General features: G+C 38.5%; 1 protein-coding gene and 1 long non-coding RNA gene across 2 annotated transcripts in view; one reads left to right on the forward strand and one right to left on the reverse strand.

Moving 5' to 3' along the window:
- Window positions 1-16,511, forward strand: part of Il2ra (interleukin 2 receptor subunit alpha) — a 56,668-nt gene that overhangs the window by 31,741 nt on the left and 8,416 nt on the right. Inside the window, exons 2-4 of the mRNA XM_087181316.1 lie at window positions 5,286-5,468; window positions 6,610-6,720; window positions 15,563-15,778. Coding sequence (XP_087037442.1) covers window positions 5,286-5,468; window positions 6,610-6,720; window positions 15,563-15,778 — 510 coding nt within the window. The remainder of the gene's footprint in view (window positions 1-5,285; window positions 5,469-6,609; window positions 6,721-15,562; window positions 15,779-16,511) is intronic.
- LOC147826336 (uncharacterized) overlaps window positions 1-16,511 on the reverse strand; it is a 51,129-nt gene that overhangs the window by 23,441 nt on the left and 11,177 nt on the right. The window lies entirely within an intron of this gene.

Here is a 16,511-nt window from a genome sequence, read left to right on the forward strand (position 1 = left end):
ACAGTGCTGTAGCCCAGGCTGACTGCAAACTGACAGCAATCCTCTTGCCTCAGCCTTCTGAGTGTTGAGTTTACAGGCAAAGACCACCACATCCAGCTCCTGTATTATTTTATTACTTGGTGATTTCTCTAGGATATTCGGTATGTTTTTTTTATATTCTATTTAGTTAACATAGTGGCACGTATGCATGATGTAAAAACCTAAAAGAGTGAAATTCCATTCTCTGCAACTTTTACACTATAACTATATATTTGTATTTACAAATTCAAATAAAACTCACCATACAGTATCATTATTTTTTGTTTGAAACAGTTGTGTTTCAAATAAAAGGTCTTTTCATGTACCTAAATATATTACTAGTGCTCTTTACATTTCTAGCTAGTGCAATTTCCCTGTAGCTTGAAAAATTGCCTTTTTAATAATGTAGGTATGCTAGGTAAAAATTCTCTAAGCTTCCTTTTACCTGAAAATATACTAGTTTCACTCTTATTTTTTTTTAAAGGTATTACCTCTAGATAGAATTCTAGGTGCATAGGGTTGATTTTTTTTTTAACACTGAATAAGCTGTAGTATTATTTTCTGGCTTCCACTGTTTCTTTTTGAATGGTCAGTTCTTATTCCTCATTGTTTCATCTTCTCTCTGAAGATTTTCTCATTATCTTTGGTTTCAGTAGTTTGTGATGGATATCCATATGCTTTTTGCATGTAAGTGAACATCTTGGATCTGTGAGTCAGTGCTTGTCATCAAATTTCAGAAATTTGGGGCCATTACTTCTTCAAATATCTTTTATAGTTATTCACTCTCTCCTCTGCATTTGGAACTTCAACTAAATGTATGTAAAACTACTTGATATTGTTTCACGGGCTACTGAAGTTCTATTATTTTTTACCAATTTTCATTGTATTCATTACTTCAGATAATTTCTATTAATTTGGGTTCAGGCTGTGGTTAAATTCAGTTTAGATGCTGTACCTTTTTGTTTTTTTTTTTTTTTTTGATATGGGGAGATCGAATTCAGGTCCTTGTGCTTGCACAGCAGGCGGCAAAACCACTGAGCTAAATCCCCAGCCGTAGATGCTGTACCTTTTAATTCTAGAACTTTCATTTGATTTTTTTCTATAGTTTTCATTTATCTGCTGAGAGATTATTGTTTCACTAATCACAACCCTTTCTAAAAATTAGCAGTTAATGATTTTTTTTTCCTAAAGGACATGATAGTGAATATTTTAGGGTAGCTGACCATGTATCCCTGTTACAAATACTCAACTGTGAATTATGCAGCAAAGCTGCCATAGAAACAATGTAAATGACTTTGTCCAGTGAAACTTTATAAAAAATAAATTCCCACCAATTTGCAAGTCGAGGTATCCTGATCCCTGCTCTGTACAGATGAGCATATTTATTATAACTATTTTAAGTTCCTCATCTAATTCCAAAATCTGAACCATTTTAGGGCTTGTTTCTATTGTCGTTCTTTTTCCCTAGTTGGTCGTATTTTCCTGTTTCTTCACATGTCTAGAATTTTGTTTAAACTTGTTAAGAGTTATGACTTAGATACTCTAGACCAGTGGTGGTGAACCTATGGCCCACAGAGCCCTCTTTGTTGGTACAGGAAGTCAGGTGTATGAGTTGTTTTTTCTACACTTGATCTTAGCCAAAAGGCCGAGAAGCGATGAGTTGTTTTTTCTAAACTAAAACCACAGTATTCAAGTTTAATCACAGTGTTGGCACTTTGTGGTAATAAGTGGATTTTAGGTTGCAGTCTGGGAACTTGGTCTCTAAAAGGTTTGCCATCACTGCTCTAGACAGTCTGGATAATGTTGTCCTCCGACAGGTGTTGAATTTTCTGTTCTGCCAGGCAGGTAAAGGATGGTGTACCCTCTTATCTGGTAGACCTGGATTTGTCTTGGTAAGGGTGTATTTACTTTGTTTTTGTTGTTGTTGTTTTGTTTTGTTTTTGTAGTACTGAGAATTATATTCAGGACCTTCTCACTGAGGTACATCCCAATCCCTTTTTATTTACTTATTTATTTTTTATTTTAACAGAAGGACTCTCGCTAAGTCACTGAGTTGCCATGATTGGACTTAAACTTGCAATCCTCCTGGCTCAGCCTCCCTCCCTGAGTACTGGGATTACAGGAATGTGCCACCATGCCCAGTCTCTCTTTTGATTTTGAAATTCATCCCAAGAAAGGCACTTGTTCTAGAACAGAATTGGAAAACTATGACCACAGGTCAAATGCCTATTTTTATAGATAAAATTTGGCAAATGGTCTTCTCTCAGCCCCCACAACAGGCAACCAGTGTTGGGTCTCCCTGAGTCTTGCCTTGCTCGTGTGCAACAAGCTTGTTATGGTTTGTGTCTTGATGTCCCCACAGAGCCTCATGCAGTCAGAGGGCCTTTTCAGAGGTGGCTGAATCTAGAGTGTGAGACGTTGGGATTAAGAGTGTATGATTACTAAATCAGTCCACCGACTGGTTTGGCACCACCCTAATCTTGGTAGTCTGCATAAGATAAAAGGGGCAGAAAGATGCTGCTAAGGTCCTTCGTTTCTTTGCTATCTTCAGTCCGCCAGGAACTGTTGCCCCTCTGCCATGTACCATCCTGCCTTGGAGTCAGCTGATTATGGACTGAAGCCTCTACAAACTGAGCTAAATAAACCTTTCCCCTTTTAACTTTGGGTGTTGGGTATTTTGTCTCAGCAATGAGAAATGTAACTAAGACAGTTCTTTCCAAAGAACTTGAGGAGGGGCTCCATGCCTACTTCTGGAGCGCCTTGTGCAGTGTCCTCCTCTCCAGGGCCCCACCTCACAGAACCTAGTCACATCAAGTCTCACCAAAGTCTCATTTGGTCTCACCAAAGTGCCTGGGCTCCACCTTGTACTACATAGGAATAAGTGCCCCAGGAAGAAAGCCATGCAATTGCAGACTGATTTCACACATATCCCTTCTCTTAAATAATTCAGCCCTCAACTGCCTATTATGCAATACTCAAAACTCTTGCTGCACATGTCTGGCTCTGGGTTTGTAGTTGTTTTCAGCAGAAAGATAAGTTTTGGTCCCAGTTTCTCTAGCATGACTGTAGGTAGAAGCCCTCATCAGTTTTTCTGATTTTTATCCATATCTTATTTTAGCAGCAGATTTACTGTCTAGTACTTAAAATGTTGGTGGGATTGACATGTAATAAGTGCCAGCAAACAGCATCAGTGATATGGGGAGAACAGAGATACGATCTTTTGCAGGAGTTTGAGATTAAAGCAAACTTCAGCCCAGTCTCTATCTGAATTAGCATTCTTTTTTTCCTTGACAGTGAAAAAAGGAAAGAATGGGCATGATGGTGTATGCCTGTAATCCTAGCATCCAGGAGCCTGAGGCAGGAGGACTGATGCAAATTTGAGGCCAGCCAGGACTACATAATGAGTTCAAGGGCAGCCGGGAATAAGTAGTGAGACTCTGTCTCGGAAAAAAAAAAAAAGAAGCAAGAAGTAACATCCATTCCTACTTGCTAGACCCCCTGAAAGTTACCTTAGTATGTTGTTCCATGTAATTTTTCAATCAATAAAATAATTATCATTAAACTTATTTTAAAGTAAAAGGAGCTGAGCCTTAGCAAAATTAAAACAAAAAGCTATATAGCTAGTAATAGAGCTAGAATTTAGAAACTATAATTTAGAAGCTGATAGAGCTACAATTTAGAAGCTATAATTTAGAAATGCATCTTTCTCCACTTCCCACTATATCTCCTTTCTTGTTTTACTGTAATGATTATTTGAATTTCTTGTCCATCTTACCTATTCCTCTATAATTGCTGGCCCCCTGATCCCATTTAAATTGCTTTTATTTCTTGGTTAGAGATAGATCAAGCTGTTCAAATTCTTCCCACTTTCAGTTCTCAGGGGACTCAGGAAAATCCTGAGCCACTGTGTTGTGGTGTACAGAATGCCAACATGCTGAACAGAGTCCAAAGGCAGAGAAGCCTCACCAACCTGAGCGATTAATCTGAAGATTACTCAGCGTTCTCCAGAGACACAGAAGCAATAGAATATGTATATCTAACTATGAATGTATTAGGAAATTGGCTAACATGATCACAGAGGTTGAAAAACTCCCTGATGGTCATCTGCATACTACAGAGTCATTAGTAATGGCTCAATCCAAAAAGGAGGAGGCCCTGAACAAGGGAAACCAATAGTACAGCCCCAGCCTGAGGCTGGAAGTCTGTGAACCTTGGCAAGACAGCTGGAGCAAGTCCTAGAGTGCAAAGGCAAAAGAACCTGGACTCTGATGTCCAAAGGCTCTAGGAGGGGGGAGAGAGATTTTCCATCTAAGCTGCCAGCATATTGCATGGTGCCACACACATTGAAGGTGAGTCTTCCCTACCCTCTTTGCTGACCATATGCCAACCTCTCTGGAAACTCCCTCTCAAACACAACCAGAAGTATACTTCATCAATTCTCTAGGCACCCATCAGTCCACTCAAGTCGACACCCAGAATTAACAAACACAATAAGCAAAAGGCTAACCAACAGCCATAAGTACAGTAGCTGCCATCCCTCCATCCTTTTCCTTTATCCAGCAAGTGGCATTTTCCTAATAATCTAAACTTTTTAAGCAAAAGAACTTGTTGCAAAGTATGGAATAATTTTTCTGATTATTAGTCTGGAGCCATTTTCCCACTCAATAGTTGGGTGTTGGACCACTGCTTCTGATGTTCCCCCTGGGACACCAGTGTCCATTTTTCAGGCTGAGGTGTGAGAATATAGCTGGTAAACAGTGGTGTGCAAATGAATAAGCAACTTACATTTCCTACTTTCCAGACATTGAGTGAAGCACTTTATGTCTATTTCTCAAAAAAACCCCTCAAAATCATTAACTATAGAAAGTCTCATGTTTCTTATTTCCTAAGAAGTATATTGCACAAATAATTTTGTCTCTCAATTAAATTTACATGGCTTTCATCCCTTCCTTTCCTCACATTCTTTGACCTTCCTCTCTTTCTATATTTTCTCAACATGAGACATCTTCAGAATAAAACATCATTAATTTTTACCCATTCAATTTGAAATATATTTTACTTTGGAGAAGAAAGTGGGTGAAAACTTCTAAACAATCTCTGATATAAAGGTTTCTAAAGAACAGTGGCAGACTGAGCTTCTTTCTAGGAAAAAGTGGGGCATAGGTAAATGTTTTCAATAGAGTGAAGGAATATGTATGTGATTTAGTCATTACATGATCAAACGTGTGAGTGTAATGAGCTCCTGATGTGCTTCTTTCTCTTTGCAGAGGACTGTGACCAGCACCCACCAATCATCAGCTACGCCACATTCAAAGCCCACACCTACAAGAAAGGCACCTTGATAGACTGTGAATGCAAGAAAGGTTTCCGCAGGATTCGAAATGGGTCAATCTATCTGCTTTGTATAGGAAACTCTTCCTGGGCCAACAAATGTCAATGTGTAAGCGCTTGTAAGTAGTTCCTTTTGTAACTACTAAGGAGTTTAGCAAGTCAGAGTCTAGCTTTTGCTCAATGAATCCTATAGACAAAAGGTAGTCCAAACAATCTGCAGGATAATTAATTATAATGGTTTCTGAGATAATTATTCAACAAACAAAAATCTGATGAGTGTTTACCAGTTCCAAGAGCTCTTCTAGGATTTCTAAGCCTAAGTGGATCTGTTATCATGATTTTGCTGTTGATTTTTCTTCCTTTAATCCTGAAAGCTCTCTCACACAGCTGTATTTCCCTGCAAGGTCTCTTATCCACCTTGTGGCATTAGAATGTGGCAAATGTTGTGGGTTCTTTCATCTTTATTCCTTTACCCCGGAGACAGTGTGGGTCAATGAGTCATACTGTGTATGGACCATAAAGTTCAAAGATAGCTGCCCTGTTGAAGCATCACATTGACTCATTCAGCAGATGCCTCCCTTAGCCTAAACTGGAGGTCTGTCCCTCACTTCACTGAGGTGCTCACATGCAACTTCTCTGCCAAGCTCTTCACAGCAGGTAGTTGTTTTGGAGAAGCTTTCTTGTCATTGCTCTAAGATCACACCTCTCTAACTTTAAGGTTTTAAATTGCTTTAGGAGAGTGAAGAAATCATTAGGTTGTAGAATCAGACCACTCCTAATTGCTATCCCATATACCCATCAATGACACTGAACTAATGACAAGAAAGGAGTCCCTTTTAGTAAGACACACATGCACAAAAAGAATTTTCCAAGCTCTGTGTGGTGGTGCATGCCTGTAATCCAGCACTGGAGAGGCTGAGGCAGGATGATTGCCGTGAGTTTGAGGCCAACCTAGACTACATAGTGAGTTCAAGACCAGGCAAAACTACATAGCAAGATGTTGTCTTTAAAAAAGAAAGAATTTTCCACCAGAAAAAATCATTAATTTCTTCCAGAAATATGTTGTAGACATTGTCGTTAAGCAGATGAATATGGAGAGGGCAGTGTAGGCCACACCAAAGGGAGGGCTTATACCTGGCCTATCTTTGTGACCCCAGCACGGAGATATTACTGGGCACAAATGGGCACTAGAGGATGCTTCTGAGTGAATGAAAACATAAAGCATTTGTGAAGTTGTTTTGTTACTCCCATAATCTCTAGCCTCTAGGAATACATCAGAACAAGTTACACCTCAACCTGAAGAACACAAAGAAAAAAGCTCCACAGAAATGCAAAGTCAGGTGCAGCCTGTGGAAAAAGTAAATCTTCCAGGTAAGAGATACATCTGAACTATGGTCCTCTAGCTGACTCCTGGGAGCTGGCCTCCTCTTGCAAGTGTAGGATGATGTGTTCCCCAAAGGAGGCAACTGTCCACTGTCCATAAGCATGTGCTTTTCATTCTTTTCATGATCTCCTGTAGGAAAGAACTATTGCTTAATATTGTTTGCTCAGCATCTCAGACTTCTCTAATGGGAGCCAAACTGGGCTGTGGGTTAGGAGCTGGAAGAATAAATTTGATTCAACTCAAAAGCACATTAGGACTGACTGCATCAGGCACTGCCAACAGAAGATACAAACACAAGAACATCAACTTCTGCCCTCTAGGAAATTCTGTTTTTCTCTTAAGTAGAAGACAATGAATTGCAAGCAAAACAATTTATGTCAAGAAGTTTCTTACAGGACAGGGTCACCAAATATGCCATGCAACCCTGGCGATTCTGAAAAGCTCCTGTCAATCACCTAGATAATGAGCAGTGGATGAGGGAACACTGCAGCTGCCCACAATTTTCTCAAATGACTAATGCTTAAATGAGGTCATCATGTCAGGAAAAAATAGAGCCTGCTAGAAAAAATCTGAGCATCTGGGGGATCAGTTGGCTGTATGAAGATCGCCTTAGTGTTATGCTAATTGCATAACCTTGCAAAGAACTGTATCATATCCTATAGAATCTCATTGGAGCCTGACAACTCAGTGAGTGAGGGAACAGGAAGTATTATTTCAATTTTCTTTTTTTTTCATTAAGTTTATTGGTACATTTTAGGTATAAAATGCAGTTACATTCCTCGTTGGGATCTTGTACCTTTACATGATGTCTTAGTTCTTATTTTTTCCCCATTTCTCTGCCCTCCCTTCACCCCCTCCACCCTTTCCTATTTACAAAGACTTTGTTTCCATTTTTTCCTTTTCTCGTATTTTATCTTTTCCCTTCTTTCCTTGCCCCTACCCTTCCCACTTCCCCTACTCTTTTAGACTTTTTCTTCCTATTTCACATTACCAATTATACCATTTGAGCCTTATTTACACTTTTAGATTTTCACACCAGAAAAATTATTCAGTATTTACACATGTGTGTCTTACTTATTTCACTTAAGAGTATGGCCTCAATGTGCATCCATTTTGCTATAAATGTCTCTAATTTCTCATTCTTTATGGCTAAGTAGTACTCCACTTTATAGAAAAATCACATCTTCTTTATCCAGTCTCCAGTTGATGGGCATTTGGGCTGTTTTCAACTTTTAGCTATTACAAACTGTGCTGCTATAAACATGGGTGCACATATATTGCTGTGGTGTGATTATTTTAATTTTTGGGGGAATATACCCAGGAGAGGGATAGCTGGGTCAAATGGAACCTCTAATCCTACTTTTTTGAGGTATCTCCATACTGATTTCCACAGTGGTTGCACCAGTCTACACTCCCACCCACATGGAGAAGAGTTCCTTTCTCCCCACAGCCCTGCCAACATTTGTTATTGGTTGATTTCCTGATAGCAGCCATTCTTTCTGGAGTGAGGTGGAATCTCAGTGTTGTTTTCATTTGCATATCTTGAATAACCAGTGATGTTGAACATTTTTTCATATATTTATTTGCTGCTTTTACTTGTTTGTCTGAGAAATGTCTGTTTATTTCAGATGCCCATTTTTGAATCGGGTCTTTATATTTGGGGGTCTGATTTTTTCAAGTTCTTTATATATTCTAGATAGAAGACCTTTGTCTGAGGAACAGCTGGTAAAAAAATTTTCCCACATTGTAGGTTGTCTCTTAGTTCTTTTGGTGGTTTCTCTTGCAGTGCAGAAGCTTTTTAATAAGATGAGATCCCAGTTGTTGATTCTTTCTGCTAGTTCCCATGCTACGGAGGATTGGTTCATAAAATCTTTTCCTATGCCAACATTTTTGAGAATTCTACCTAACTTATCTTCCAGCAAGTTTATTGTTTCTGTCTTAATATTTAGATCTTGAATCTGTTTTGATTTTAGTTTAGTGCTTGGTGAAAGATAGGGGTCTAGTTTTTATCTTTGGCAGGTTGAAATCCAGTTTTTCCAACACCATTTATTAAAGAGGCTATCTTTCCTCCAGTGAGGATGCCTGGCTCCTTTGTCAAAGATGAGGCAGCTGAGTATGTCTAGAGTTGTTTCTGTATCTTCTAATCTATTCCACTGGGCCTGTAGTCTGTTTCTTTGCTAGTACCATGCTGTTTTTATCACAATGGCTTTGTAGTATAGTTTTAAGTCAGGGATTGTGATACCCCCTGTCATATCTCTGTTGCCTAGAATTGCTTTTGCTATTCTAGATCTCTTATGGTTCCAAATGAATTTTTGGATTGTTTACTCTAGTTCTGTGAAATATACTGTTGGGATTTCAATTAGGATTGCATTGAATCTGTATAGCAGTTTTGGAAGTATGGCCATTTTCACTGTGTTGGTTCTTCCTATGCAGGAGCAAGGGATGTCTTTCCACTTTCTTATATCCTTTTCAATCTCTATTTTCAAAGTGCTGTAGTTTTCAGTGTACATGTCTTTTGTCTCCTTTGTTAGATTGATTCCTAGATATTTCATTTTTTTGGATGCTATTGTGAAAGGAATTGTTTCCTTAACTTCTCTCTCAGTGAGTCTCTTATTTGTGTACAAGAAGGCTATTGATTTTTGAGTGTTTACTTTGTATACAGCTATTCTACTGAATCTGTCAATTAAGTCTAGAAGTCTTTTGGCAGAGTTTTTTGGGTCTTCTATGTAGAGTATCATATCATCAGCAAATAAGGACAGTTTAACTTCTTCCTTTCCTATCTTTATTCCTTTCATTTCTTTCTCTTGTCTAATAGCAGTGGCTAATGTTTCCAGAACTATATTGAACAGGAGTGGTGATAGTGGACATGCTTGTCTTGTTCCTGATTTTAGCATGAAGGTTTTCAGTTTTTGACCATTTAGTATGATATTGGCTGTTGGTTTTTCAAAGATAGCCTTAATCCGGTTGAGATAAAGACCATCAATTTTCTGTAGGGTTATTATCATGAATGGGTGTTGGATTTTGTCAAATGCTTTTTCTGGATCTATTGAGATATCTTATGGTTTTTGTCCTTGACTCTGTTAATATAGGGTATTACTTTTATTGATTTATGCATGTTGAACTATCCTTGCATCCCTGGGATAAATTCGACTTGGTCAGGGTATATGATCTTCTTGATGACCCTCTGTATTCTGTTTGCCACTATCTTATTGAGGATTTTTGCATCTATGCTCATTAAGGAGATTGGCCTGTAATTTTCTTTTTTGGTTGGGTCTTTCCCTGGTTTTGGAATCAAAGTAACACTTGATTCCAAGAATGAATTTGGAAGTATTGCTTCCCTTTCAATTTCATTGAAGAGTTTAAAGAGTAGTGGCAATAGATCTTCTCCAAATATCTTGTAGAATTCAGCAGTGAAGCCATCAGGACCTGGGCTTTTCTTTGTTGGTAAAAGTTTTGATTACATTTTCAAGTTCACTGATTGTAACTGGGGTGTTTATACTTTTTATATCTTCTTCTTTCAACTTTAGTTTTTTGTATGAATCTAGGAATCTGTCCACTTCTCCTATGTTTTCCATTTTATTAGAGTACAGATTCTCAAAGTAGGTATTGATGATCCTCTGGATTTCTGCTGGATCTGTTGTGAATTTACCTTTTGCATTCCTAATTGCATGAATTTGAACCTTGTCTTTCCTTTTTTTGATAAGGTTGGCTAAGGGTTTATCAACTTTATTTATTCTTTCAAAAAACCAACTCTTTGATTCATTGATTTTTTGTATTGTTCTCTTAGTCTTCATTGTATTGATTTCTGCTCTGATCTTTATAATTTCCTCCCTTGTATGAGCTTTGGATTTGTCTTGCTCTTCTTTTTCTAGGAGCTTAAGGTTTAACACTAGGTTGTTTATTTGAGCTCAGTCTGCTTTCCTAATATGCTCATTTACTGCTAAGAATTTTCCTCATAGAACTGCTTTCATTGTGTCCCATAGATTCCTGTATGTTGTACTGGCATTATCATTTGCTTGTACAAACTGCCTAATTTCTTCTTTAATTTCTTCTGTGACCCATAGGTTGTTCAGGAGCATGTTATTCAATTTCCGTATGTTTGTGCAGTTCTTATGCTATTAATCTCCAGTTTAATTCCACTATGGTCTAATGATATACAGGGGATAACTTCAATTCCTTTGCATTTACTTAAACAAGTTCTATGAACTAGTATGTGGTCTATTTTGGAAAATGACCCGTGTGCAGCCAAAAAGAATGTATATTCTGATTTTGTGGGGTGGAACACTCTGTAGACATCTGTTAAGTCCATTGCTTCAAAAGCTTGATTCAGTTCTATTATTTTGTTGTTGATTTTTTGTCTAGATGATCTATCTATTTGTGATAGTGGGGTATTGAGGTCCCCCCACTATAATTGTATTAGTGCTTATTTGGTTTTTCACATCCATTAATACTTGTTTCGTATAGTTAGGGCCATTAGTATTTGATGCATATATATTTATGATTGTCATCTCTTCCTCTTGGATTGTTCCCTTTACAAGGATGTAGTGGCCTTCTTTGTCTCTCTTAATTTGTTTTGTTTTGAAATCTACTTTGTCTGCAAATAAGACAGCTACCCCCATTTTGTCAGGCTTGTGTCTCATGGAGAACTGTTTTCCATCCTTTTACTTTCAGTCTATGAATTTATTTGTGAACTGAGTGGGTTTCTTATATACAGCATAATGTTGGATTTTTTCTCTTAATCCATTCTGCTAGTCTATTTCTTTTGATTGGTGAGTTGAGGCCATTAACATTGATGATTATAACTGATATATATTGGCTTATCCTTGTCATGTTATTTTCTGTTGTTGGCTCTTTTATTTTTTATCCCCCCCCCCCTTTAATTTCTTGCCTTTCCTGCTGGATTTGCTCTCTTGGGGCTTATGCAGTTGTGACCTTCATTTTTTTTTTCCAGGATATTGTTTAGAATTGTTTGGAGTGCTGGTTTGGTATTCATGAAATTTCTCAGGTGTTCTTTGTCATGGAAGTATCTTATTTCTCCATCAATTTTGAAAGACAGTTTTGTAGGATACATCAGTCTAGGTTGGAGGTTGTTTTCTTTTAGGGCTTGAAATACCTCACTCCAGGCTCTTCTGAACTTGAGGGTTTGTGTTGCAGAGTCGGCTGTGATTCTTATGGGCTTCCCTTTGTAAGTGATTTGTTTCTTTTCTCTAACTGCTTGTAGTATTTTGTTCTTCTGTTGGGTTTCAGGGATCTTGATTATTATACATCCAGGTGCAGATTTTTTTATCATGGCTAGTTGGAGTCCTATATGCCTCACTCATCAGTATGTCAAATCCTTTCACTCTGTTTGGGAAGTTTTCTGTCATTAATTCTGTGAATAGTTTTTTTATGTCATTTGTACTTTCTCCTGATTTTTCATGGATTCCTATCAGTCTTATATTATTCTTCTTTGCATTGTCTAGGAGTTGCTGGATTGATTTCTCATGGTCCCTTACTATTTTTAAGAGTTCCCTTTTTTCATGATCACTGAATGCAATCCTGTCTTCTATATCTGATATTCTGTCTTCACATTAGCTCATTCTGCTGGGAGTTCTTTCAATAGAGTTTTTAATCTCCTGGATATCTGTTTGAATCTGTTTCATAGATTCCATTTGTTTCCTATGCTGGGCATTCATCGTTTCCATCATGGTCTTGAGCTCATCTATTTTTTTATCTGTTTCTGTTCTAGAGTCTCTAATCATGTCTTTCATTCTGCTATCTCTGTGGTTATCTGGGAAATTATTTCTGTTTTGAATTTTTCTAGCACTTCATTCATCTGTTTTATTACTTCCTTTGCCATTAGTGCAGGGTGTCCAGATGATTGATTATCAGAGTTTCCCACCTCATTTCCCCCAGAATTTGCCTTTGGTGAACTGGTAGCCTGATTTTGTGCCTTGCTTAGGTGTCTTTTCATTTCTATTTTTGTTGTTGGTACTGTTTTGGTTCAATTCCTGGGTTGATACTTCAATATTGCTTATTGTAAGTGTCTTTGTTGCTTGTATTTAGAACCTTTATGGAATGATTGTTTCTCAGAAGTGTCTTCCAGATATATCTCGCCTTTAGGTTTTTGAGTCTCTAATGACTCTTAGGCTATCTTTTTTTCCATATACCAGGAAGGACAACTGATTAGATCAATCACAACATCTAAGCCCAAGAGATACAATCAGCAACAACAATAGCATCAAGCAGTTTAGAAAATGACAATTTGTGGTAGCTATTAATCTATCATTTTTAAATAAGTGTATTAGATCAAAATTGAGGACCAGCCCAAAATATGTCTGTAGTGAATAAACTTCAATATAGCAACTTTACCCTTTGAGATGGGTTCTTAGAAGAAGTTGGAGAGGGAGGGATAGATAGGTGTGATAGGGAAAGGTTAGAAGTAAGGCCAGAGGGCACAGGAAGATCATGTAAACTCTAGGAAGCTGTTGAAAAGAAGAGGAGAAAATAGAATGAAAGAACAAACACAAGAACAGAACAACCTAACAGTAATAGGGAGGCTAGAAACTGTACTCACTTTCCTTTAAAGCTAATGACAATCAAGAGAAGGAAAAAGAGAAGAAAAGTAAGAAAAAAAGAAATTTCAATTAGGACAGGAACAGGAATAAAAAGGGAGAGAAATGAAAAACAAGGTGGGAGGGGGAGAGTGAGAGAGAAAGAAAGAAAAGAAAAAAGAAAAGAAGAGAAAAAAGGAAAAAATTTGAAAAGAAAAGAATAGATAAAAATTAGAAAAAATATTAAAAATAAAGAGAAAAAAATTACTTTGTCAATTTTCTAAAGGAACTGAGACAAAGAGAAGTTAAAAGATTTGCTTAAATTCCTTTAACAGACTGGAATAAGACCTTAGGCCTCTAGACTAGATGAGGGACATTTCTACAGAGTATTCAGGTCAAATGACTGAATCGACTTGCAGCTTTTTATTATTAAGGGGAATAGATCAGTGCAGGGACATTTTTTATTCCTTCCCTCCTCCAACTTTGTCCTGGAATGTTGTTCCCAAACATACTTAATGTTTGTTTTGCTCTTTCTCTCCTTATCACCCTCCACAATTATTGAAAGGTTTCCAAGAGGTCAATGGTTATTATCCTTACTCAAGAATAATCAGCTGGCCCTGGTTGAGGGATGTTTTGTAAATTTCCATAGTTTGGATGTTTGCATTTGAATAAAGCAAACCCAATTCCAATTGGTTCAGATGGTTATAAATTTTACTACCCTTGAAAGAACATTTTATTCTGAGATGAAAACACAAGTTCTATCATGCTTTTCAAAGGGTCATATAACAGAAGATAGCTCAGAACAGGGCCAGTTGGCTTCCTGCTGGGGCAGAGGGCTTTTACAAGGTACTTGTAGCCATTATATAAGATAATGGGGTTGTAGAGAGTCTAGAAGGTCAGAGCTTATAAGGAGTTTCATGATATATATACTGTTCCATATGATTCAACTGAGGACAGTGGGTGGGGAATCCTGAGATTAAATCATAACATGGCATGAGCTCTGAGACAAAGGTCAGGCAGGTCTAGGCTGTAGTCAGGTGAGTATAAAGCTAATGGGTATAGGACAATGGTGGAAACCTGTGACATGTGTGCCACTGTAGGCTGTTTGTATCATTGAAAGCTCTAAAAGGTTCACCACCACTGGTATAGGGGATCTTTAGGAGTTTTTTTGTTTTGTTTTGTTTTGTTTTGAGTACCAGGGATCGAACTTGGGTCCTTGTGCTTGCAAGGCAGGCGGCAGAACCACTAGGCTAAATCTCTGGCCCCAGGAGTCTTAATAAGACCCATGCAGGTCAAGCTTCAGGCATGGCTTAATCACAGATCATGCTCCATATCTCTGAAATTCTCTCAGCTCTTCCTTCCTTCAGATTTTGGCTGTGTCACTTGTGCTTACCTTCTGGTCCCAGGATGACAAAGATGTACTTTCTTATATATCCAGGGAATGGCTTATACCTAGATGTCCTCCCAAAGCCTCATGTGGTTATAGGTGGGGCTTTTTCAGAAGTGACTAGATCTAGAATGTGTGACTGATTCATGGTGCAATTCTAGGACTAAGAGTGTGAGTGCTAATCACCTTAAGGGTGAGTAGCCTGGATAAAATATAAGGGACAGAAAGAAGCTTGGTGTTAGTTATTTATTGTTGGTTAATTGGTTGCTTTTGCTGTCTTCTACCTGCCAAGAACTGTTTTTCCCCTGTGAGGCCCCTCTGCCATGTCAGCCTACCTTGGAGGCAGCTGATTATGGATTGAAACCTTTACAGACTGTGAGCTGAAATAAACCTTTTCTTTTTAAAATTTGGGTGTCAGGTATTTTGTCTCAGCAATGAGAAAAGTAACTAAGAAAGTGATTTCCACATTGCCTTGAGCCTGCCCTTATCCTTCAGCCAAAACCACTCTCCCCACTCCTGTCTACTTCTTCAAACCCTACATTGTCTTTCAGGGGCCAACCCAGGTGCTTTCTTATCTAGGGTAGCATCAGTCAGAGTGAATGACTCGTTTCCCTGTATTCCTAGCAAGACTCTGCTCCCCAACTGCGATTCCCACCACATTCTGCCTTCTTATGTCTTTTGACCCAATTGACTGTCCAGCCCTTGCAGGAATAACTGGGTCTCTGCCTTACTACAGGATCTAGCAAGGTTCTGACACATGGACATTCTCAGTACATGTGAGTTGAATGGAGAATGAAACAAACAAACAAAAGAATAAGAACCAAGGTCCTACCACTAGCAAGAGGTAACCTGGATTCACTCAAAATTCTTTCCCTAACTTGCCTCCAGGATTCTCTTTTCGTCTTCCAGGTGAATGCTGGGAGCCCCCTGCATGGAAACATGAAGCTGCAAATAGAACTTACCATTTCAAGGTGGGGCAGATAGTTCGCTACGAATGCATACAGGGGTACAAGGCCATACAGACAAGTCCCGTCATAAGTGTCTGCAAAATGACCTGTGGGAAGACAAAGTGGACCTGGCCCCAGATCACATGCATAAATGAAAGCAAGCTCCATTTGTTTGCAGGTAATAGGGTCCTTCCTTGTTCTCTCCATGTGGTCAATGGGATGAGATCCTGATTTCACTTGCATGTGACCTACAGAAAACCACTTGATCCTCTGGGCCTCAGTTTTTTTCTGATTCTGAAAAGATAGACCAGATGAACTCTATGGACTTCTTCACCTAAAATGGCCCTGTATCCTGGATGGTGATAGAGTCAGAGAAGGAAGAAAGTTCTCTCAGGTGTTCCCAAGCACCTATGATGCTGCCTCATGATGATAATGCTGTCCCTTGTCTATTGATCCTGAAATTCTACTTCCTTCAAGCTACCAAAACTTCCCTTGGTTGAAAAGGGAAAATCCATGTGGTCTTGCTTTTACTGGTGTATAATATAAATCCATCACTAGCACTGGTCTCCATTGTTTGTTTGTTTGTTTGTTTTGGTACCAGGGATCAAATTCAGGTCCTTGTGCTTGTGAGGCAGGTGGCGGAACCACTGAGCTAAATCCCCAGCCTGTAATGTGTTTTTTTGTTTGTTTGTTTGTTTGTTTTTTGTGGTCTCCACTGTTACTGTGCTCCTTCCCTGTGTGAGTCCCCACCTGAACTTTGATAAAAGTACAGATGTGCAAGAAAGGCGCTTTTTCAAGTGTGTACATGCCTACTACACACACACATACACACACACACACACCCCTACAAATATATAACCTGCCTGTGTTGAAGTATTCTTCTATCTTCATTTTGAAATCTTACTATTATT

This window comes from Heterocephalus glaber, unplaced genomic scaffold, assembly GCF_053883595.1.
Source record: "Heterocephalus glaber isolate CG9 unplaced genomic scaffold, H.glaber_assembly_v1.0 deba00001472, whole genome shotgun sequence".
NCBI classification, from domain to species: domain Eukaryota; kingdom Metazoa; phylum Chordata; class Mammalia; order Rodentia; family Bathyergidae; genus Heterocephalus; species Heterocephalus glaber.